The sequence below is a fragment of the Strix uralensis genome, chromosome 26, assembly GCF_047716275.1.
Source record: "Strix uralensis isolate ZFMK-TIS-50842 chromosome 26, bStrUra1, whole genome shotgun sequence".
Lineage (NCBI taxonomy): Eukaryota > Metazoa > Chordata > Aves > Strigiformes > Strigidae > Strix > Strix uralensis.
Genome location: NC_133997.1, coordinates 6,849,053 through 6,872,513, shown reverse-complemented (window position 1 = coordinate 6,872,513; position 23,461 = coordinate 6,849,053). Strand labels below are relative to the sequence as shown.

At 43.8% G+C, this 23,461-nt stretch overlaps 1 protein-coding gene across 2 annotated transcripts in view; it reads left to right on the top strand.

The window, feature by feature from the left end:
- KCNJ5 (potassium inwardly rectifying channel subfamily J member 5) overlaps window positions 1–22,913 on the top strand; it is a 63,760-nt gene extending 40,847 nt beyond the window's left edge. Inside the window, exons 3-5 of one of the 2 annotated variants that reach the window (XM_074851239.1) lie at window positions 2,728–2,902; window positions 10,820–11,766; window positions 22,102–22,913. In XM_074851239.1, coding sequence (XP_074707340.1) covers window positions 10,827–11,766; window positions 22,102–22,463 — 1,302 coding nt within the window. In that variant the 5' untranslated portion in view covers window positions 2,728–2,902; window positions 10,820–10,826 and the 3' untranslated portion in view covers window positions 22,464–22,913. Of the gene's footprint in view, window positions 1–2,499; window positions 2,903–10,819; window positions 11,767–22,101 lie in introns of those variants that run through there. The other variant, XM_074851240.1, reaches the window with a different exon arrangement.
- The last annotated feature ends 548 nt before the right edge of the window (window positions 22,914–23,461 follow it).

The following is a 23,461-nucleotide window of genomic DNA, read 5'->3' as shown; positions in this document are numbered from 1 at the left end:
CGGGGCTTTCTGCAGCCTCACAGGTTAGTGGGCGCTGTGAAAATCCCGACGCGGCTTTAAACCCTCAACCGTGCCCCACTTTTGTCAGTTTGTAGGGCGATGGGTGGAAGGACGCGGTGCCAGCAGATGGCAGTGCCTGTCAGCAGAGTTTCGCTCCTGTCAGAAGAAACAGGAGTCTGCTCAAAACGTGAAAATGGTTTTATTTCCATCGCATGAAGCACCGTGAGCTCTCACCTGTGAGCAATGCAATGGTGTAGCTCAAGGTGGGCAAACGGTCAGCACAGAGATGCCCACACTGTGAGCCCACTCCTCTGCACGGCTGGGAGACCCCCGTCCACGCAGACGCTGTCGTCGAGTGGGTTTGTAGTGGAGATGAGTTGGATAAGCGTGTGTGGGACGTGGAAGGAAGGCTTCTCCTAACACTGACCACGTCACTCCAGCTTTGCAGACTTGCAGAGACTCTCTTCCTCTAGGGCTGCTGGCTGGACAGCTTTTCCTAGCACAAAAATTCATTCTAAATCTTATTAAAAGAGATTAAATGAAAGAAGCAGAGCTGATGCCTTTATGGAGGTGACACTGTCCTTAGTGTTGGTGAAGCAGCATCCTGGGACTTAACCTGCTCTGAAAGCCAACATTATGGCTTTAGAGGGGGGGCTGACTCTCATGCTGTGTGAATTACTGTTTAGTACTTTTTAAGTAAGTTTGAATGCTTATTTAAAAAACAAAACAAAGCTGTTAACATACTCCCCAAATAGCATGTTTATAAGGATACGTCATGTACCATCGACATACTCCTAAAAGATAAAATAAATATTGCTGAAAAGAGCATTCCTAACAGTTATGAGCAGGGGGAAGTTCTAACAGAATTTCGTAGGATTTAATCAACAGTTTATTACCATGCCTTTTACTTTCATTGAAAATAATTTCACTGCTGATTTGAATTTAGTCCTCCGTGCTGTTCGTAACCCAGATGGGGCAGCACCGTTTTAATGAGTGAGAAACAGGAGCCAAGCTGGCTAGTCTGATCTCGCTGCCCATACTGTGGTGAAGTGGGAAATACAAGCTAACAACAAGTGGAAAAGCAAAATTACAGCTGCAAAACTAATTTTTAATGGCCTAAGTCTTTGGTCTGGCTCCAGATTCCTACCCCATCTGGCCAGATCCAACCTCCACGGACGGAACAACCCTGGTAAAAAGTGTTATGTGTATAGAGATGTGCTTCCTTAACCCAGCCCCCAGTGCAGTATGGTTATGATACTCAAAGCTGTGGTTATTTCCCTCTCTTTAGCGTGTCTGTCTTTGAATTTTCCCAGTCTAGCTTCTATAATAAGGTGTTACATATCCTAGATTTAAGATGGTTAGGAATCAGATTTTCTGTTCTACAGGAAGTTCCACTAGTTCAATATTTTTCCTGTCCCAAAACAAGAATGCAAATAACAAGTTGCAAAGTGTCCATGCAGTAAAATAAAAATGCTGACGTATTTCGTTAGTGATAGTGTAACTTTAAAAAAATTTTAGAAAACTGAAAAGTCATTCAAAGCAGAACATGGCAAAAATAGCTTTCAGATTCCAGCAATACTGACACATTCCTGTGCAGTGCTTTGGTTTTGACGAGTTCTCTTTTCCTGACCAGAAGATCTTCTGTGAAAGCATTTCTGATGGGCTGTAACGCGTGTGGTCCTGGAACGGGGAATTAGGGAGGAGAGGGGGCAGGATTAGGGGAACAGGGCAACAAAGCCTGAAGGTAACCTGTAGTCACCAGGCAGATCCATCTCACAGATGCAGCTGGCCTGACATTTGCTTTTCAGAAGAGGAAATATTTTACTAAGCTAGGGAGACAGTGTGGTATTATCGATGTTAAAAAAAAAAATAAAAAATGGAGAAAGACAGAAAATACAGCAAACCACTGAAGAGCTTTGAGAGCATTCCCTGGGACTAGCTGGATCAGAGGCAAACAGCACAACTCAGTCAGCAAACACCATTTCAGCCGCCTGATGGTTGACAGGCAAGGGGCGGAATCGCGCCCTCCCTCCTTCTCCCCACTTTTCCCAAATTCCTCGATCCAGCCTGGAGGAGTTTCCCCCACGCCGATGACCCTGCACACATGTGCTGCCTGTTAAATGTGCAGCTTCTGCATTGCCCCCGTCCTCCTTTTTTTTTTTTTTTTTTTTTTTTTTTTTAGGGACTGCTGTTTGCGTGATTTTTAAAACAAGAACGCAGCAGCCCCCACCCCCTAAAAACCCGACAGCCCCCCCCCCCCCAGCAGAAAGGGGAGCCCAGGGGAGGGGGGGCCAAGGCAGTGTGGGGGTAGGGGGGGCAGGGTGCCTGGCGTTTTCTTAAGGCACTGACAGACGCCTCTTTTCTCCCCCCCCCCCCCGCCCCCAGCCAGCCCTTTCTGTGCAAAGCGGCGGTTTAAACCCCTCCCCGCTTTCCCTCCCGCCACCTCTCCCTGCGCTGCTCATTCAGAACAGATGATGCTCCCCATCACACGCAGCCCTCTCCTCGCCCTCCCCTCTGCCCCAGTCCTTTCAAAAGCTTCCTACCACCGAGAATTCACCGGTATGGGAGGGAGCAGGAGCGAGGCAAGGCAGGCGTTTGGCAGGGAAAAGTAGCCCTGCAGGCAGCGGAGGGTGAGGGTCTGGAGCGCCCCGGGCGAGGGGCATCAGGGATACCTTACGGACAGGGCGCCTGCATCCTCAGTGCCACCTAAATGTTTTCTAATACCAGGCAGAGGGAAGAAGGAAGGAGACAGCCCGGGGACCAGAAGACGACCCCAGCTCTCTGGTGATGGCATGGATCGGACACTTTTCCAGCAGCTGCTTCACCTACCTCTCAGTCCTGTCACCCTCCTGTACCCCCGAAGTGCCAAGGCACAAGACTGATGCAGAGACGCTCTTAGCAAGTAAGTTACCTGATTTTATTTGTTTTTTCCAGCTCATTTTTCCCTCTCCTCTGGTTGCAAAGGATCAGGAGCCCAGAAGGCAGGAGGACAAGCCGCTGAGGGATCAGCTGAACACCGGGTTTCTATGCCCAAACCTGCCAGGCTACGAGCTAGAGATGTGCTGTTGTCTAACTCGCCAGCTGCTGGGGAACTCTTTGGGAAGCCGGGGATTAGATGTTCATCTTGGGCAAAAGCACTGTCAGATCTACTAAAGGTGTTATGCAGGAAAAGACGTGAAAAATGGTGAACTGCTCAGATACCAGATTAGTGGAGCTCACCGGAACACAATGGGCAGGGGGAGACTGATCAGTAAGCAGCCCTGAAATGTGTGGAGTGACTCCATAATCCTCACCTAGAGTCAAAGACTAAATTATTTTATAATTAAGATACTTACTAGGCAGTTTAGGGTTTAAAGAGCCCTCGCAGTGTAGTCTCCAGATGATGATGAAGTGACATGTTCAGCCCTTGGAGGGGACAGGCAATTTAATGCCTTGGGAATCCCTGGGGGTGTTTATGTCTCTGGGAGGTAAAAGCGTGACTAATTTTTTCACTAATGTCCTGTCAAAAAGGTGCCCGGAGTCCTCCTTTTTGTATTAGCACATGCTGGTTGGGAGTAACCCGAGTAACTTGGGAGTAACTTGCTAACTTTTATACAGCATGTCTCTCACTTGGTTTTGATCTGAGAGTTTCAGGAACCAATCAAGAATTGGCAGAAACTGTCCCTGTGCCAAAAAACTTACTATCTGGCTTTTCGGGATAATGTAATCAAGCAGGTCCTTCCTCCTGCACCCTTTTAAGTAGACAACTACCTTGGATTTGTAGTAGAGTAGCTCAGAGAGAAACAAAACTGGCTTCTCTCGCTGGTTCTTTGACCAATCCAAGCAACCGGTATCTTCTACAGTTTGTGGGAAGTGTGTCTGGCAGTGTTCATGTTGGGGGAATTATTTCACTCCTGGGGTTCTGTTCTTTCCCCCACTGTTCCCACTCAGTTGGAGAAAAGGGATCAGGATCATTTCTGGTTCCCATGAGAGAAAATTCTCCATCTCTGGAAGGTTCCAGCCCAATTACAGACTCTGAGAAAGGCAAACAGTTTTGGATTCATGTTCTGAGACAAATCTCTGGACTCTTTTCTCTAAGAGCCTCCCATTTTCCAGTCAGTTTGAGGTCAGGAGAGCCACTCGGACATTTGGGGCGAGCACTGGCACCAGCAGCTTGGTGTTGAGTCGCTCAGCTTGTCTCTCTGTGACTCATCGTCTCTTGTCTGCACAGTGGGTTCAATGTCACTGTTGAATGTCTTGGGGCAGAAGGAGCCTGCATTTGGTCAGGTCATCTTGGAACTGTTTGGGTGCAAGTTACTGGAGAAGTGTGAAGCGGTATTAACATCCTTCAATTTTATTGTATTTTTTTAATCCAGCTGCAAATTACGTAGTGATTCTCAGTTGTTATAATGCTGAAATATCTAAACAATGGAGAACAGGAACATTAGTGGTCTTGGGGCAAGATTTTCTCTTAGAATTGAGCTTCTGCTTTCCCCAGTATTCAGCGTGAGCTACGTGTAAACAGCCAGTAGCGGGAGAAACAGGAGTGTCTTATCAGGACAAAAGTGTCTCTTTTTCTTTGTTCAGTTGTGTTGGTTGAAAGATAACGGTCAAATCTTCAATGACACCATAAGGTCCCCCTAAAAATAGAGTCTGGGGTAAAAGGACAGGGACAGAGAGGCTGCAGAGTGCCTCAGGCAAAGCCACTTCCTTAGGGGTGGAAGGATCAAATTGGTTTCTTTTCAGGCTTTATTTGTTGGTAAGGAAAATATCATTTGACCGTTCAAAATGAAGAAAAACACCTGAGAGCATAATATTGTGATTGCATCCTTTGCACACAGACTTTTCATGCTCAACTTCTTTAATTCAATTAAGTGTATATAAGGGAATTGCCTGAAAGTTATAGGGATTGTATCCTCCCATCCACCCTGTGCATTCAGACTGTGGTATATCAAGTAGCAGATGCACCCTGTGTTGTGGAAACTCCACGTTCTCCAGTCTCTGATCTCTAACAAATTGTTATAGCCTGTACACCGGGGTCATTATGATGTCTCATAAGGCATTTTCTAGTTTTCATCTTTTTCCCGAAAAAAAAACCAAAACAAAACACCCTAGTCTCTATTCTTATTACAGTTTAGTTTCTTCACTCTTTTCTGTGTTGGTCTGAAGTCAATATATTTAATGCAACTGCAAACTTGTGTTACGTATGGGATTTTTTTCATACTTTAATCCATAGCTGGGGGAAAAAAATCTATTTGAAACCTGTAGCTACCTGAGAGAACAGAAACATTATTTCTTGACATTAGAAATAATTTTGTTAGGTTGTTCATGCTGATAGGTCAGGCTACGTAGGCTTTTCAGAGTAATCTTTAGACACACCTGCAGCAGACAGGGACTGTATTTGCTGCTGCTGGATTGGTGGAAGGGCAGAAGAGTGGTGCAGTGATTACAGGCACTCATTTAGGATTTTGCAAACTCTAGGTTTAATTCCCTGCCCTGCCACAGACTCCCAATGGGAGGGTGGAAGAAGCAAGTGTCTTTGTGGCTCACTTCCCCACCTTGAAATATGGGAAATAGAGCACTTTCTTGTTCCACAGATCTTAAAGAAATAAAATTTTAAAGCATGTGACACCTGTGTTGAACACTGTGAAACTTTTGGATACGCTGGGAAGGCGGGGGCGGCACATTGCTACCGCACAACTGACGATGAAAGGGCTCAGGGATATTCGAACTGTGCTCATCCAGCATTGCTGGGGAGAAGGATAGACTGGGAGGTAATTAGCAGATAAAAGTAAAGTGCAAATATCCCTAAGTTCTGTCTTTGTGTCATATTAGCTTCCTACCCAAAGAGATTTTCTTACAAGGTATTTTCTTTTGAGAGACTGAACACCTTCTGTTTCAGTATTTCTGAGCCTAATGAACTCTAAGCAGACAGGCGCCGTCATCGGCCCAGCTCTGTAACAAGCACAAAGTCATCCTGCTTCTTTAGTAGCTGCCTAGTTAATCATCACTCACCTTTTTTGTGTACTGGTGGGTGGGTGTCTCCTCTAGCCCCAGAGGAACTCCGTTGTACAATCGTGCCTGTCAGCGTGTTAGAAAAGCAGTGCTGCGACTTAATGAAAACTCAGAGAGGAAATGAGAGGCATCTTCCTACTTCAGTGCTGAGTGAGATTACACTTTGAAAAGCAATTATTTGGATGAGGGAGCTTTTGAACCACATGTTTATTAGTGAAGTGCCACGGGTCTCCCTTCTTGTGCAGTTTCCTTGAGTGTTTTGCCCTGGTTTTGAATAGCGTAACTCCTTTGCGTCGCTCCCTCCACCTGTGGATCTCCAAGCACTTGCCAAAGAGGGAGCCACCACAATCTCTATTTGTAAGGCAGAAAACGGAAAGATGACATGATTTGCACAAGATCTCCCTGCCTTTCTTTTTCTCGCATGCATATGTATGCCTTGAAAGGTAATCTCATGTTGGCGTTGTTGGCTGTCCAGTCTCAGTCGTACACAGGCAGAAAATAAAAGGACAGTGGGAAAGATTTTCCCATAATTTCATTCCCTTGCAGCAGTGTAACCCAAAGCAGAGTATGTGCCCCAGAGGAATGTGGGGACAGTAACCTAGGCCCTGTTTTATGTGGTGTGGGCTAAGAAGCAGCAAAAGAACCAGGTCAATTTTTTCAGTAATCACCTGTTTAATATTTACTGCCGTATCGCTTGCTTGTTAAGTAGTATAGGACTCTTGGGGAAAAGAGATGACAGAATTAAGTAGAATCCTGATTTGGGAAGGTGTGGGGGGTTTACTGAAGAACAGTTGCTCATTTATTCTCATAATGCAGGAAAACGTGGGCATTAGGTTTAAAACAAACAAAAGGAAGTGTTTTTTTTACACAAACAAACTTGACAAGTTCATGTCTTCAAACTCCTCCTGCCTGGCAGTTTAGACCTCTCCAGAAGCAAATCCTATCCCCACGGCAACATGCATTTCTTAAGCGAGATCAACACTTATTTAAATTGAAAAAGTCACCGTGGTCAGTGGGGGAAAAACGTTTCTTGCAGGCTTTTCTTGGTTTACCTTCTGCAATGTCTTCAGCAGATTTCTATCCTGAAGACTTAGAGCTATCAGGAGGCACATCAGCTCTTTCAGGCAGGGCTTGTAGACAGCTCTGCCAAACAATACCTCCTGAAGATACGTAGCTAACCCCAGCTTGACTCTTCTTCAGCGAATCTAAGAGCCCTAAATGTCACCGCCTGCCCCGAGCCTGTCATCTGGGCAAAAGCCTAAGCAACAGCAAGTCTGATAAAAAGCCTCTTTGCGGGGTTGATAATACACTGACTCACATCTCCCTTTGCAGTAGCCTGTCCAAAAGGAAAGCAGCTTTGTACAAAAGTGACATTTTTATTATCCTGGCCTCGTTTAACCAAAGATGGTAAATGCCAATGAAACAGGACGGTGCATGTGACTATAAGAGGCAATTTCATCTCACAGATCTCCTTGCTGGAGGGAGCAGTGATTTACAAACCGAAGCCTAAATCTCTGTGAGATGCTTGCACGTAATTACCATTATCTGGAGAAGATGTGTGTGCTTGATAGCAGTGGCAGTACATTATACAATGAAGGAGTTAACCAAATCCTTACATAGTGCTCCTTGTATAGCATCTTCTCATTTGTGCTAAAGTTTCCCAGAGCAGATAAAATAATAAGGGAATGATAGCAAATGTCCTAGAAGATTCTTGTGCCTAGGATCTCACAGACCATTCATATCCATATCACTAATTTTACAGTTGGGGAATTAAGGCAGAGGGAAAAGCAGTGATTTGCTCAGAATTAGAGAAAAAATACTGAAATAATTTGGAACAGAAAGCTGACTAGTCATCCAAACCTGTGCTCAAACTGCTAACCAATATTATTTCCTTTAAAGAATTGAATGCAAAGATTCATCTGCTTAATTATTTTCAATAACCACATACTGAGGTTACACTTATACTACAATGGAAGAGTTTTAAGTTTAAATATTGGGGGAAATTGTAATGCCACTGAAGCTGTCAGTAAAGTTCATATACAGCAGGAATTCTTCTGCTTTAATGGACCACTTGTAAAGTGTTCCTGAAGGTTTCCAGAAAGATTTCGCTTGACCTATTGTTAAAGATCAGCAGCATTAGAAAAATGATGTTGCCAGTCCCTTGAGTGTTTTCGTTAAAGCAGGTTTCCCTGTGCTTTCATTAATGGGCAGTCCCTCTAGCCTGCTTCACCAGAGTGATATTTCTAGGGATTTAGGCTTTTTGATTGTTTTTATTCTAGTGTGTTCTTTTTAATATCTTTCAAGATCCTTCTGGTCTCTTTGGTATGGATCTGAAATGGGAAACCTTACACTATAGATTATCTTGAAATTGATTGTTCTCTCTTACATAGTATCCGTGTAAGCGAAACTCAGCTTCAAATATAACAAAATTATCTTTAAAACAATTCTTTTTAAATTGAAAACATGCAACACTTGGCTGTTTTGACATTTGTACACACAGCTTGATCAAAAGCTTTTTAGTCCAAATGGAGTCATTTCAGATTAATCAAACAATGCAAAGATCAAAAGTACTATTCATAAGAAGGAAGCGAAGAGGACCTTCTCAGCACCTTGTTCTCTTTTGGTCAGTGGATGGGACGTTTCCCTATTAAAGAGGGAAAAAAAATAATTGTGGGATTGTTCTGAGTTGCACTTGGCACATGCTTTCACATGTTGTGAGGCAAGAGTCAATCTGCACCCTTATAATTCGACAGCATCTAGCAGAGCCTTTGCAGACCTGTGAATGGACTCACACTGTAGGGCAGCAGAGAGCCAGGCCAATGGCCCAGGAGATTCAAATTTGCAACAAGTAGTGGAAAATGGCTGAAGATGTATCTAAATATACCGTGAGCCAGCCCTCAGGAGTCCTACCTTCAGAAGTGAAAGAAATAGAGGGATTAATATTCTGCCCAAATCCTTGATGTTGCTGTTTGAGGAAGGGAAGAGCACAGTGCCGGGGTTATCTATCCCACATCATCATATGCACTGGGGGTAGCAAACCTAATTCCTCCTAATTTACCACCCCAGCATCATTAATCCCTATTATTTACCCCATCCTGTGGCTGCACTGGCTCAGCCCTGGCCCAAACCCTTCAAACCAGGCAAATCTGCCAGCACGAAGCAGCTTTGGGACGGCGCTGTGGACAGATGGCCGGGCTCCCTGGTGAGCAGAGCCAGCGGGTGCGGTTCCAGCAACGGGCTCTGGCTGCTTCGTTGGAGTAATGATTGATGGTGACTTATACAAGGGCTAAGAGTAATTCTTTGCTGTTAACCAGACTTGGCTACAGCAGAATGGAAGTGGAAATTTGTTGCTTCATTTATTCATCCTGCCTCTGCTTCCTTCCCGCCCACCCTTTGTGCTTTTTAATATCGAAAAGATGAAGCTACTTTGCTCGATCTTAAAATTGTCTTTCCCAAGATACTCTTAATTGTATCTCTACACCTTTCCTCATTCACAGGCGCATAAGAAGATTAAAGATAGAGGGAGCAGTAATAGATTTAGTTAGGTTTTAATAGGATTTGCAGAGGACAATGCAGAGAATGAACGCCATAGAAAATATTGCTACTCTATCTTTGACATCCCTAAGGCTTCTTAGGTAGTCTTTCACAGAGATTTTGTCTGTGCCCTGCATTCAGACTCTCATTTTTCAATAGATCATGCGTGGGTTTTTTTTCACAGAGTATCTAGCCATCTCGGTAAAAGGAATGTTACATTATAGCCTCCAAATATCATTGCAGCCATCATTTTGTATTACTTATTTGTACCTTGTTAAGCATAATTTTGCATGTCATCAGTGGGCTTTTTAATAGCTGTCTGTCACGTTTCTAAAAGTGTCTGGTGTTTTTGTTTAATGTCAGATGAAGTAAAGGGGTGGGTTCTGATGTATCTGATTAGCAGTAGGCCTGGACTCATCACACCTTCAGATGCGTAATTCAAGATGCTAAATTAAAAGCTAAATTTTAATTTAAAATTAAACTTCACATTTGGAGCCCAGGCTCGCAGAATAATTTGTGGACGGTGTGTGTACTTCCAGAAGGTGATTCAGCACTCCTGAAATCTGAATTATCCCTGGAGGTACCTTTCTCTGCTGACTCTAAGGGAAACCTTCATGCATAATTTAGACTTACATGAGGTTTAGGTAGACAGTGGTGCTCAGCGTTTTCCGTTAATTTCTACGGTTTCTCTTGGTATGTACCCAAAACCTGAGACATAAAACCCCAGTCCTTCTTGAAAATACTTGTTGGTGTATCTTTACTTTGCTCCTAGTTGTGATCTCAAGCAAACTTTGGGTGTAAAAAAATCTGAGGACCAAAAAGAAAAAAACCAACAAAAAACCCACAGCTGTAACAAGGTTTACCTCTTTCATGACTCCCAGACCATGCTCATCACCGTATTTTCCGAGGTTCCAGTAGTGCATTAAGCAAAGTGACTGGCAGCTGGTTCATGTTTGAAGAGACTGTGTGGTATGAATCAGTATTTAACATCGAGTTCAATGCAGCATTATGTTTAGCAAGTGGCTGTTGTGAGAGAAGAGCCAAAGCCTTTCAAAGTGTTTCCCAAAACAATACTAGGAGGAAAGACATGGCCTTAGTGAAAAGCTTTCCTGATGACGCATCAGCCTGAATCAGCCCTGTACCAGCATGGGGCCAAGCTTGTCAGTGTAACATTAATATTTGCAATGTTTATTGTCCTGGTCTGTTGTAATGGTTCAGAGAGTAAACAAAATGCCTTTTGTCTCAGCTCTTTCCCTTCTATCTTAAACTTTATTTCTTTGTTCTCCTGCAGCCCAGCCATGGCCGGAGATTCTAGGATCTTCATGAACCAGGACATGGACATCGGAGTTACATCCAGAGAGCCTAAGAAGATTCCCAAACAGGCTCGGGATGATGTCCCCATTGCCACGGACCGAACCCGCCTCATATCAGCAGAAGGTAAGAAGCCACGTCAGCGTTACATGGAGAAGAGTGGCAAGTGCAACGTGCACCATGGAAATGTCCAAGAAACCTATCGATACCTTAGTGACCTCTTCACTACGCTGGTGGACCTCAAGTGGCGTTTTAACCTTCTTGTCTTCACTATGGTCTATACCATCACTTGGTTGTTTTTTGGGTTCATATGGTGGCTCATTGCCTATATCCGGGGAGACCTGGACCATCTTGAAGATGAGAACTGGATCCCCTGTGTTGAAAATCTCAGTGGATTTGTTTCTGCGTTTCTGTTTTCTATCGAGACTGAGACAACAATTGGGTATGGCTATAGGGTCATAACCGAGAAGTGCCCGGAGGGCATCGTACTGCTCCTGATCCAGGCTATTCTGGGCTCCATCGTCAATGCGTTCATGGTGGGATGCATGTTTGTCAAGATCAGCCAACCAAAGAAGAGGGCTGAAACCCTCATGTTTTCTAACAACGCAGTGATTTCCATGAGGGATGAGAAGCTCTGTCTCATGTTCCGGGTTGGAGACCTCCGCAATTCCCACATTGTCGAGGCTTCCATTAGAGCCAAACTGATTAAGTCCAAACAGACCAAAGAAGGAGAGTTTATCCCCTTGAACCAAACGGACATCAACGTGGGATTTGACACTGGAGATGACAGATTGTTCCTGGTGTCACCTCTTATCATCTCGCATGAAATCAATGAGAAAAGCCCCTTCTGGGAGATGTCCCGCACCCAACTGGAAAAGGAGGAGTTTGAAATTGTGGTCATCCTGGAAGGAATGGTGGAAGCAACAGGTAAGGACTTGCCAAAAATCAGTCACAATTTTAAGGAGGGAAGGGGAAAAATGGAGTGCAGTTCGGCATTAAGATTTCACTGTCAGTGTCACCTGGACTGGGAACATGTTGGGATCAGTCCTCTAGTGCCTGATTCAGGTGGGATATTGTGGTCTGAGATAACCAGCAATTAAAAGATGGGTCCTTTAGCTCATGTTGTAGTGTTTCACGCTCTTTTCATAAGTCCAGGAGTCAGACCAAGGGGTTAGTCGAGGAGCTGTCCATAATCACTTAGAGCTGATCCATGGAAAAAAGGAATGAACTAAAGGAATTCATGAGGTCTCTTGTGGTCCTCTTTCCTGTGATCAAAATTCACGGTGCAAATCTTTTTCCATTTCTCCTCTGTATTAAAAATTGGCTGTAACTGTGCTATTTTAGGTATTGCTGTAGTGTTGCTTTTTAATGGAGGCTATGAAGGAAGTGCCCAAGTATTACTATATCCCATAAAACAGCATGTGCTGAAACTGAATGACTTGCACATGATGCAGGACATATATTTTCAAAAGGAGCTCAAAGAGGAAAAATACAGAAACTGCTTTTGTGACTCTTGCAACCCAGCAGCTGTTTAACAGCTTAAAACAATGCTGTGTAATGGGTAGATTAGGAGATATACTCAGCTGATTCCCAATTTCCTCCTATGGGTGTATTTGTGGCAGGCGATGAAAGAAGTCTGCGTCCATATATAATAAATCTGGAAAAGTTGTGTGCCTCAGCTTTCCAACGTGTAGAAGAGGGAGGTGGCGGTGTGCTGAGCAACAAGCTGAGCGAATGGATGGCCACTGAGGCCACCAGGCTCCTTTCCACAGTTGGGGTGCAGTCTATCTCCCAAGGGTCTGGCTGGGGTGGAGGATGCTTTTACTCATCCCTTTACACTAAAAGACATGACACCATGAGGTCATTTTACCACTTGCAGCTAATTCATTTATTCTAGGCTTTGCGGAGGAGCTGGCAGGCTCTGTGTGCTGTGCTTCCAGCACAGCAAGCCTGTTTAAGCACCCCGAGATGCTGACGCTCCCTTCAGGCAGGCTTTCTGAGTCCGGGCTTGGCAGCATGCCTTGGTCGAATCAGGCCTTTAAGGGGAATGGGGCTACAGGCAGCACTGAGGAGAGAATCGCTATCTAGGGAAGTGGAAACATAGAGTCAGAGATGCAAAAAAGCTTTTTAAAGTAGTTTTGCCCTTTGGTGTTTAAAGATTTTAGTTATGAGATGGCACGGTGAATCCAAGTTTTTTTCTGTTGAGGGTGTTTGGATTTTTTTTTTCCATCCTGACGAGGCATGGGTTCTGTCTGAAACACTAGCAAGGGTTTCCAGCTCGATAGGAGTGCTCAGTGGTATCAGCACCCTGTCTCACAGATTCTGGCCCTTGCTTACTACTGATACTGTCCTTGTTAGACTCCTAACAGCCAGATGTAAGGGGAAACAGTCTCTCCAGTCCCTGCATCCCAGACGTTCCCTCTTAAGCAGCTCTCTAGAGAGCTAATTCTGCTTCCCAGTACCTCCCCTTAGTCTTTAGGTGAACAGCAATAGCTGACTTTTCCAAACAGAGCTAGTGGGAGGTTACGTATAGGTTGCACTGTACCTGGGTTGTAGCACTGTATTGTAGAAGTGGAATTCATTTGGCATTGCTCAGCAAATAGTCTTTCCCAGCAGAGTATTGTAGAGATGTGGCAAAAGAAGGGGTGGGTGGAAAAGACTATCAAAGGCAAAGATTTGTAATGGAAACTTATTTTGTAGCCTAAACATTTACTAGATATTAGAACCTCCTAATCGGAGCATGGAATGCAGTTCCTTGTTTGTCTAAAGCCTCTTTCCTCATCACACAGTGACACTATCAAATTCCGTTTGAACAGCTACTGCACTGCCTTGCTTTTAGGAAAGCTCAGCCTCTTCTAGATATGTGTGAGAGGAAGTCATTGTCAATAACAACCTCAAAATTAAAAGCATGGCATAGGAATAGTATTGCTTTACAAATGGGCTCCTCTCCCAGAGGGATTGTACAGGCCACTGTGTAATGATATTAAGGAGCCGACATCTGTGGAAATGAATTATTCTGGTCTCAGAAGACAGGCTATGAAATTCCAAAACTAGAGCTAGAAGAGCCAGTTTGAATTGAGCTTAGAGCAGAGTGGACCTCAGACGGTGCCGTTATCTGATTCAGAGGCCGAGATGGTTTTCTGAATGACGTATGGGAACGGGGGGGGGGGGTGCTGTTTAGTCACAATGAGAGTGGCTTGCAGAAGCACTGTGTTTGTGCTTTACTGCTTCGTAATGTTGATAAAGCAGTTTGGGGGATGTTAATCCCTACCTCCATACCTTCAAATTTGTTCCAAGCAAATTCTTCAGGTTCTTTTCTTCCTATCGTATTGTTCAAGCCCCATTTGCTTTTGGGAATGGTATCATTGACTTGCAGCGTGACTTTTATTAAATCATGGTCAGGTTCAGGGCAGTATAAAAATGCAACAGCCCATTCGTTCCCTTAGTAACCCCTGTGAAAAATTAGGAACCACCATCGCAGTGTTCAGAGGTACAACTGGTCAACGTACGTAGCTCTGTTCATGCCACGCAAGACGCAAGCGGGTCCTGCGTGTTGTCTCAGAGATGGCTCAGCTCTGCAGTTCTTGTCAGGAGTAAAAATTAATGGAAACTTATTCCGTCTTTATAGACAACAACAAATCCTACCGTGAATGCATCCTGCACTGGTGGGGAAAAGACAGCTCTATTCTTTTCATAAGGTATTTGGAAAGCAGGTCAAAATGGCGATTGTCAGTGCACAAATGACTTAAAAAATTTAAGCGTAATGCCTTGACTAAAAGAGTGAATATTTTTCACTGAAAATTTGGGACAGCAATTTTATAACTATTTCCAATAGCTTTAACCAACCACACACATATTACAAATGTATTGTCTCCTCTCAAACACCTAACTCTTCTTAATGACATTTAAGTTTAATTCTGACCCAGTGGAAGGCAAAGATGGTAAATAGTTTCAAATGAAAAGTGTAGAATAGATTCTGAAGAGTTGAAACACTTCAAGTCATTGTGTGTTTTGTTGTTTTTTTTTTTTTTTTACAAAAGGAAACACTAGTGTTTAAAACAATGTTTTTGTTTTCAAGTTGACTTGAATTTCCTGAACATTTCAAGTTGGGTTTTTTATAAAGTGAAACATTGTGTTTTAAACCCATGTTTTTGTTTTCAAATTGACTTGAATTTTTAAAAGGATAAATGACAATACACTGAAGAATAGCAACACGCAAGGCTAAAATGCAATGGTTTTATTTTGCCAAAAAAAGAAAATATACATGGCATTATTCTAGTGAGAGCTCTCCAGGGACCCACAGCTGGTCTACTAACCAACCCACGACACCAGCTGTGGCAGAAAGCCCACTGACACGAGTCTTCCCAATCAATATTTTAGGATGGTTGAGGCACTGTGACTCCAGGAGAGGTTAAAAAATGCTAAAGGGAGACTAAGTTTCTGGGCAGATCTTCTGTGATCATTGCTGAGTGAAATGAAGACAAGATCAATAGAGATGACAAGTGTTCTGACTTCCAGTGCTGCTTCGTGGGCATCTTGAAAGCAGCAGCATCACTCACAGTGCCTACTTAATGAATTGGGCACAGAGATTACTGCAGGGAATTAATTCTCTTTTGCCTTATCCGAAAGGGACACTTGTCAAGATTAGCTGGCCCAAATTTGACCTGCAATAAAAGGGAAGAAAATGAAGGCGGAAAATCTGTTTGCAAAGTGAATACGGTTTTGCTTTCACTGCCTTTCTGCTTCCCACAGCTGGGGAAGACCCATCCCGTTGGCTGATTTTGGCCAAACCTCTTGCCCTTCCCCTCCTGATTGTGAATTGAATGCTGGAATGTGGAAGAGCAGTGGAGGTTCAGACCCTCCTTCCATGTGCATGCAGAGCCAGATGGGTTATGATAAAGAATTTGGCCAATTCAATCAGAGGACATTGGAGAGTCCAATTTTATTTTATTTTTTTTTTCTGTAAGCCATCCCTCCATGTGATGATGCCGTCTGCATACCCTACCAGACTTTCTAGCAGATACTTTGAAGGGGCTCTCTCTTCTCTTCCACCTTTAGCCTTCTGCTGTTATTTGCTGACAATTAACCAAACCCTGATTTATCAGTAGTGTCCTGCAAACCTCACTCTATATCTACAGTGTCCAGCATTGCTATTGTCTGGGCATAGAGATCGCAGTGCTTGTTACTTTAGTCTTGGTCCTCACTGGTTTTCATTACCTCTTTTTCCCAGTGCCATTAAATAAGCCACAAGAGATAGTCCAGACGCCTGATTAGTCCAGTCACTAAATTAAGTTTTAATAAACTCTTAGGGAAGGATAGGCATATATATTTCTGGCTTCGAGTCTGTGTGATAAAATAATTTACCTCATCCTGTCCCTGTGAGAGTGTAGACAAACCACAGGTTTTTTGCACCTCCATTTATCCACCTTTACAGAGGGCATAGTAAAATTTCCTGGCTGTAAATATAGGACCAAAAGAAGTAGTCAAGAATTAAAATATCCTGAAATTAATCATGATTTTCATGGGAGAACAAAAGAAGGGTGCAATTACTAAATGGAGTTTTCACGCATTCATCCTCTGGTTTGGTTTGTCTTGTTGTTCTGTTTTGCATTTTGCATATAAATAAGTTTTCTGCAAGAAGGACCTTGCAGAACCGTTACAGAAACTGCTTATACAACTATAGGGAAGAGATCGACGTCTCAAGTCATTCATTTCATGTGCTGAATTGTCCTCCAGAGGTTGACGTTGGCAGGCCCAGTCATCTTAGGTGCCTCTGCAATCACTATAGATGGGCCTAACGTTACGTGGTGTGAGCTTGGTGCTCAGGTTCTGCCTGGTAGAGACGTGGCAATTGAATTTAAGATCTTTAAATCATAAGGTCCTTTTTCTTTTTTCATTTCCAGTGCCTAGGAGCTTTCACATGCCTGGAGAGCATTCAGATAAATTAAAATCCTATTACTCTCCTCTGGCGTAAAAATCAAAGTGAGTCAAGCCCAGACGTGTCCTCCTCTAAAGGAGACAAGCACAAATAATTGGAGCACCATGCTCCTACCTTCTAATATTCCTTTTCAAGTTGGTGGAATATTGACTTTTTGGAGGTTACAGTGTTCTCTGGTCTAATTAATGCAAAGGGACTAATAAATTTTATAACTATCCAAACGCTGATGTTAATCTGAAGACATGTATTGCTTAATTAGATAGAACTTAAAATTTTTATAACTACTCCTTGCCATCCTAACTGAGATCAGCCTGTCACTGTACTTCTGAATCCATCAGCTCTCCCTCTGTACTCTTGTAGGGTAGGTGGAGCTCAGCTCAAGGAGCAGAAGACGTATTAGGCAGGTTTAGTGAAACCAGTACAAAGGAAGAAGTCACCCCGCATACAATAGCATATGAAAACAAGGACGGAGAAATCCCTTCCAGCAGTATCTGTGTCTGAACTGCAGAGAGAGCCTAGCAAATATGGCAAACATACAGTCAGCATCCACATGACATTTTGCCAGCAGATAATCACTGAGCTCTGTGGCATTTAAATGAGGAGAGTTAATTTTAGGCTGATGAGAAGTTGTCTTGGCAGCCCCAGGGGTTGGGATATCTCTACCCACGGAGAAAGTTCAGGTCATGTAGCAGTACTGAAAGACTCAACTATACTGTTGATGTGATCAAATTGAAGCCTGTGGCAATTCCTTGGGGTGGTAGATCATGCTTTGTGGTCCCCTTGCCCTCTCCCATTAAACTGCCAGTAAAGGTACTGGCGGTGACGGTATGTTTGATGAAAATACACATCTTCTATGAAGAGAGACTGCTGGCTCATCTCTGGCTAACCAAACCGCTCCAGATGCGGTTAGATGTGGCCTGTGATAATGAAGTTTGATTTTAACTGGTAACCTAAGGGTATACAAGACCTGGAAATCGGGAGCAATCTCCACTTTTCCTAGCAGTGTGGCAGAGCCAGAAGCATCTGCTCCAGTTGCATAATCGGGGGCACTGCAAGCAGTGAAACGTTCCGAAATCTGCAACTCCCATTGAGTCTGCTGCAGAAAAAAACAGGCTCCGTACTGAGTGAGCCATCAAGTAACTGCTTTTTGTCAGCACGTATTAACGTTCCTTTGTCTTTGATAAAATGTAAGCTGCTTGATCCCAACTGATTTTGATGACAGAAAAGCGCCTTATTGGTAGAGCTCCCTGACACCTCTTTTACGCACCAGTCTTTCCTCAGCGACTCTGTTCTCGAATGTAATGAAACACCTGGTTTAATACACATAGCAATATATTTTGTATCTTTTCATCTGCTGGAAACCAGAAACAAACCATTTAGGAAGGCACCTATGACTGCCTTAAACAGGAACATGCACAAACGCTGTTATTGATCCGTGATGTAGTGACTCCAGACAACAGACAAAAAGTCCACTTTTTAGGATTCTGCTATAATGAAATTATCATTAAAACTCTATGAAATGTTTATTGCAGAACTTGAAACAAGGAGACAGTCCTCTGGTCTCCAGCTTTTGAAAAAGTCTGGAACTGGTTCCAGCTTTATTGAAAACTTGGTGCATCTGCTTATAACTTTGTACAAACTTTTTTTCTGGTTTCAATTAAAATTGAGTTTTGTTTGCAACTGAAAGCTAAACTGCTGAATTAAGAGATGAGAAAGCTGTAACTAAAACTTGAAAGCTGAAGATTTCACATATCATTTCACATTTTCCACAACCGACAGACTGTACAAATTTATATTAAGCATACTTTTTCATTTTTAAGCCAGATTGTTTAGGAGAAAATTAAACTTCTAATGGTCTTACTATCCAGAAAATACGATACACTTGAAAAATAAAAATCTCTATGACTTTATTTTTAGATAAGTTTTGAAGCACATCTACTTAGACTGACAAAGGGGAAATGAGGATATTCTTTTGGCATGAAGCTTGTTTAAGTGAAACGTCCAAGTCACCAAATACCACTTCTCTATAACTATACCAAATATCTGTAACATTTAAACCCAACATGTTTAGTTATATCTACTTTAAGAAAAGGATTAACAGTCTTTATCGGGGCCATAAATACTACAGTTATTTTTGCAAGAAATGCAAGAAATTCTGAGAGTTTGAAATCTCCCTCAATTTCTTGAGCTCTCCAAAATGTCGGTGCTTCAGGGTTGCACACGACAGGGCTGCTGCAGTGAAGTAGAACGGCAGTGGGAAAGTTGCTGTGGTACTTGAGCACACAGCCTGATGGTTCACTACACCCAGGATGTCCCACGGACTTGGATAAGCAAATTTCATGAAATGAAACCGCTGATTTTTGCCGAGAGCCCAAAGCCAGGTATGAAAGACCTTAGTCTAGCAAATTACTTTGCCCCACTGCAAGCTGAAACTTGGATACTCAGAGCACAGAGGGCATGGTGGCACATTGTAGGCAAGTGGAAAGTGGCTGCATCCATGTGCTCTTAATAAAAGTAAGGTTTATTGTTTCCACACCTCTTCTGTCATCTTTTTGCAGTTACAGAGGCAATAATTAGCTAGGGACCTTACAGATGCATTAATTAACCAGGCTGGAGAGCACAGGGCAGCCTGCAAAGCAGGCACTTAATGGAATTTGAAGCAGAGACAATGCTGTTGTTTACTGGGTAATGTAGGAGTTGCCAAGCAGTATGTCCCCACGCAATTAAAACACCACTGCACATGTGCTAAAAAGGAATATTTGAATGGGATTATGAAGCAATTACAAGTTGTCTTATTGTGCTGGCTCTGTGTACCCCTGGGGTTACAGAAAGCAGCTACTGCAGGAAGCTGGCAGTGTGCAGTATTTGGTTGCTGAAAGCTTTCTATTGTTCCCTTCTTAATTGAATCCTTACAGCAGGAGATAACTATGATTGCATCTCTGGAGTTCAGGTTCACTGTCAGGTACTCCCCCCCGGGGAAGGAGCTATTTCAGGCCCTGATTATAAGGCAGGAGTTCCCTTAGGATGCCTCAGGCCCCCACATTTAGCAGGGACACCCCACCTTGGCCTTGGGGACTTCTGCACGATGCCTTGATGCAGCATTTGGAAGGCGGTGATCAGAATCAGCTGGTTCATTCGCAGGACCGAATCCTGTGAGCCTGGGCAGTCTCCTCTCCCGCTCCCTTTGCTGGGCTTTGAAAGCACTCGGGGTTTGGAGGAGGCACTTGAATTCCTTTGAGATTTCTGGCTCTGTCTAAAGGAAAAGGGGCTACTTCATTTTCACTGCCTCCTTACCGTACATGCACATGCTGCTGGTTGTCTCGCAGTCTAGGAGCATCAGCAAATGGGAATAGCCCTGCAGCTCTGCATTGCTGACCCTCAGAACAGCCTGTAATAAAAGCCCTTGCCCAGGGAGGTCAACAACGACACAGCTCTCCTGAGAAAAACCGTCGCAGGACTCAGAAATTAGGAGGACTCCATGAGCTGCCAGCTGCGCTTCGCTGGATGATACGAGGGAGTGGGGATTAACCAGTCTTCACCTCGAGGACTGAGGAGTCAGGGCAGGTGATGCTGCATGTTGAAGTGTCACCGCATAGCCAGGAGTGGTCTCCGTGCTGGTTTTTTACCTGTAAAGCAAAAGCTGATCGTTTTCTGAACAGATGCTGTACCTCAATAGAGCTTCTCCTTAAGGCACAAAGACTTGGGGTAATTTTCTTCTTCCATCATTGTGCTTTTCACAGCAGCCTCTGCACTTCCCAGCTCCTTCCAGTCCAGGAAGCAGGCAGGCTAGAACACTATGACTAGCTCTGTACTTGTTGTTCCTGCCCAGAAGCAAATACTCCTGCAGATATTCTTGGGGGGAAAAAATGGCTTTTCAGTCTAGGGTACAGAACTGGAAATTTCTCAGGGTTGCATGTGTCACCGTCCCTCTTTTTCCCTTTCAAGAACCAAAAGCAACTAGTATACACCTGGCCCGATAACTTTAAACTAAGGAAAGCAATAAGAGACAAGTAAAGCTTTCCAGAGAGCTTGCTTGTGTGGGTGTCTTTTAATGGACTGTAGCAATTATGAGAACAAAGTAGTCGTCTTTTCACAAAGGTCCCTTTTTTTTTTTTTTAAGGAAAGTTTTCTGATTACTCTGAGATTTCAGTCACTTAATTGATCTCACGTGATAAGAATACATCATACGCTCTTCCCTGAAGCATCTGACACCGATGTTTTTCCCCCTGTGCATTGCTTTAGATTTCTGTTTGTGTGCTTTGGGCTGTAGGGTTTAGACTTGGAAGTATCAGCCAGGAACTGAATCAAGTGCATGTTTTGAACGTATTCCAGTCAGGCCTATCTCTCACCCTCCAAAAGAGAACAGTGGGAGGACTTTGTCAGGTCAGGCTTTCCAAATTTCACCAGAATTAATTCCAAAGTCGTAACATAATTAGAACAAACAGAAAAATATTTGAAAGAGAAGTCAGCTTTGACATTGGCAGGTGAATCCAACAGAATTTGTTCTCAGTTATGCCAATGCTGAACACTTATCCCTGCTCTGCAAAGCTTCTCTTTAAACTTCTTCAAAGTAAATAAATAAACTCTGATCCTTGGGACTGAGAAGCAGCTTGACAAATACCAGTTTCATATTGCCCACGATCCATTCAATTCTCAGTCCATTAAGACACGGAATTCAACATGTTTGTGAGCTGGACTGCTTGTTGCTGTGGGGTTTGGCTCTGCCAACCCAATGCAGGTGGATTGAACCCTCCAGAGGTATTTAAAAGCCAGCTTGCCCTATAAATCACTGAGAGTTGTGACCCTCTCTACTTTTTGAGCTATACATCTTTGGTGTCTTGACCTAAGTGCAAGAGGGAATTGCTGATACTGCCGTAGATGAAGAGGGATGGGGTCAGACACAGTGGGAGAGCAGGGCAGTGGTTCGTTCTGCTTAGAGGGTCAGGATTTGAGGTGCATTGGCAGGGTTGGGTGTCATTCGAGCACGATTCACCAGAAGTGCTCTTAGTATCAGCCACGCAAGCAACCCCTCAGCAGAGCAATGTGAGGACAGAGAGAAGCTGCTTAGTGGTACCAGACTTCAAACCCATAAGCACAAGGTTGAGGAAGCAGTCTGAAGATGCGGCGGTGAATCCATCCCTTTCCCTTTGGGTGCTCAGCTTTTTCATGGTAAAGGCTTTTGTGAGGCTCATTAAGCGAAGACTTTTTCTGTGTCCCAGAGCAATCAGGTATGGAGATAACATGAAAGTGCTCTTAAATGAAAGAAGTGGTTGGGTGAGCATGTAAGGAAGCTTTGCATTTAACACCCCTCTGTTTCTACCCAGGGATGACCTGCCAGGCTCGCAGCTCCTACATGGACACCGAGGTGCTGTGGGGACATCGCTTCACTCCCGTCCTCACCCTGGAGAAGGATTTTTACGAAGTTGACTATAACAGCTTCCACAGCACTTACGAGACCAACACCCCGGTGTGCTGTGCCAAAGAGCTGGCCGAGTCTCGCCGGGAAGGCCAGCTCCTCGGCCACCTCTCCAGTGCCACCCTCCTGAGCGGAGGCAGAGACACAGAGACAGCAAAAGAGGAAGAAGAAGAAGAAGAAGAGGTGGAGGAGGAAGAAGGCAGGGAGCCAGCAGGACTGAACGGAGCCAATGGGACAGCAGGAGAGGTGAAAGAAGATCTGCCTGTATAACACCTGAACGGCTGGACAGGAGATACCCACAAACACTTCCTGGGAGACTGTGGCCTGGCGAGTCAGGAATTGACTGGGAGTCAGAGAAATGGGATTTATGTCCAGATCTCTGCTGCCTGCTGCTTGATCCTGGCGAGTCACTGCACAGCACTGTGCCTCAGTTTCCCTCCCCTTTTATCTGTACAGTGAGGTTCTGAGCTTTGCACTTGTTTGCAAAGTATTTTGATCTCTGTGGACAAGGCTCACTAAATATGATCACTGTTAAAACTGAAATTCCCACCACTGGTTGTTTCAAAAGATGTTCGTTGGATGTTCAGAACTCTTCCCCCTTGAGAGGGTATTTAAAAATTCAGAATGTACAATCTCAGTATGAAGAATGTGGTTTCATACCTTCACTTAATTTGTGAGTCGATGTATTGTAGACATTGTTACTGCTAAATTAAAAGAAGAGGAAAAAAACTCTCTGGTATGTAGTGAAGTGCTTTGCCTTGATGATTTTTACAAATAGATTTTAGCACTTTCCTCCAGGATTACAGTCGTTGTGATTTATTTCCTGCCAAATGTCCAATATTACCAGGACAACTTTCCCTGCAAACCTTTAGCATGTTTATCCCATGTTTTTGACTCTCTTCTCAAACTGAAGTGCTATCTCTGTGTACTCTTTTCATGGAATCTCTGACATGTTTCATAGGCTGTCCAAGATCAGAGAAAGTTTAGATCTTGCCCCAGTGAAGGTTTTTTCCTGGCCTGGATGTCCCAGTTCCAGCTCCAGTTGATGATTTAAAATGAAGTAAGTAGCCATCTGGGAGTTCTGAAATTTCAGACAGGGTCCCTGGAGTAGGTGGACTGGGTAAGAAACAGTTTGCATAATTTTCTGCTCTTCTGTAAAGTACGTGTTTAAAATAAAGGGTTAGATGCTGATGTTCCTGTAGCTAATGGGAACATGCACTGACATAACCAGCCAACCTGCCAGCAACTTCTTCAAGTGTTTTAGGCAT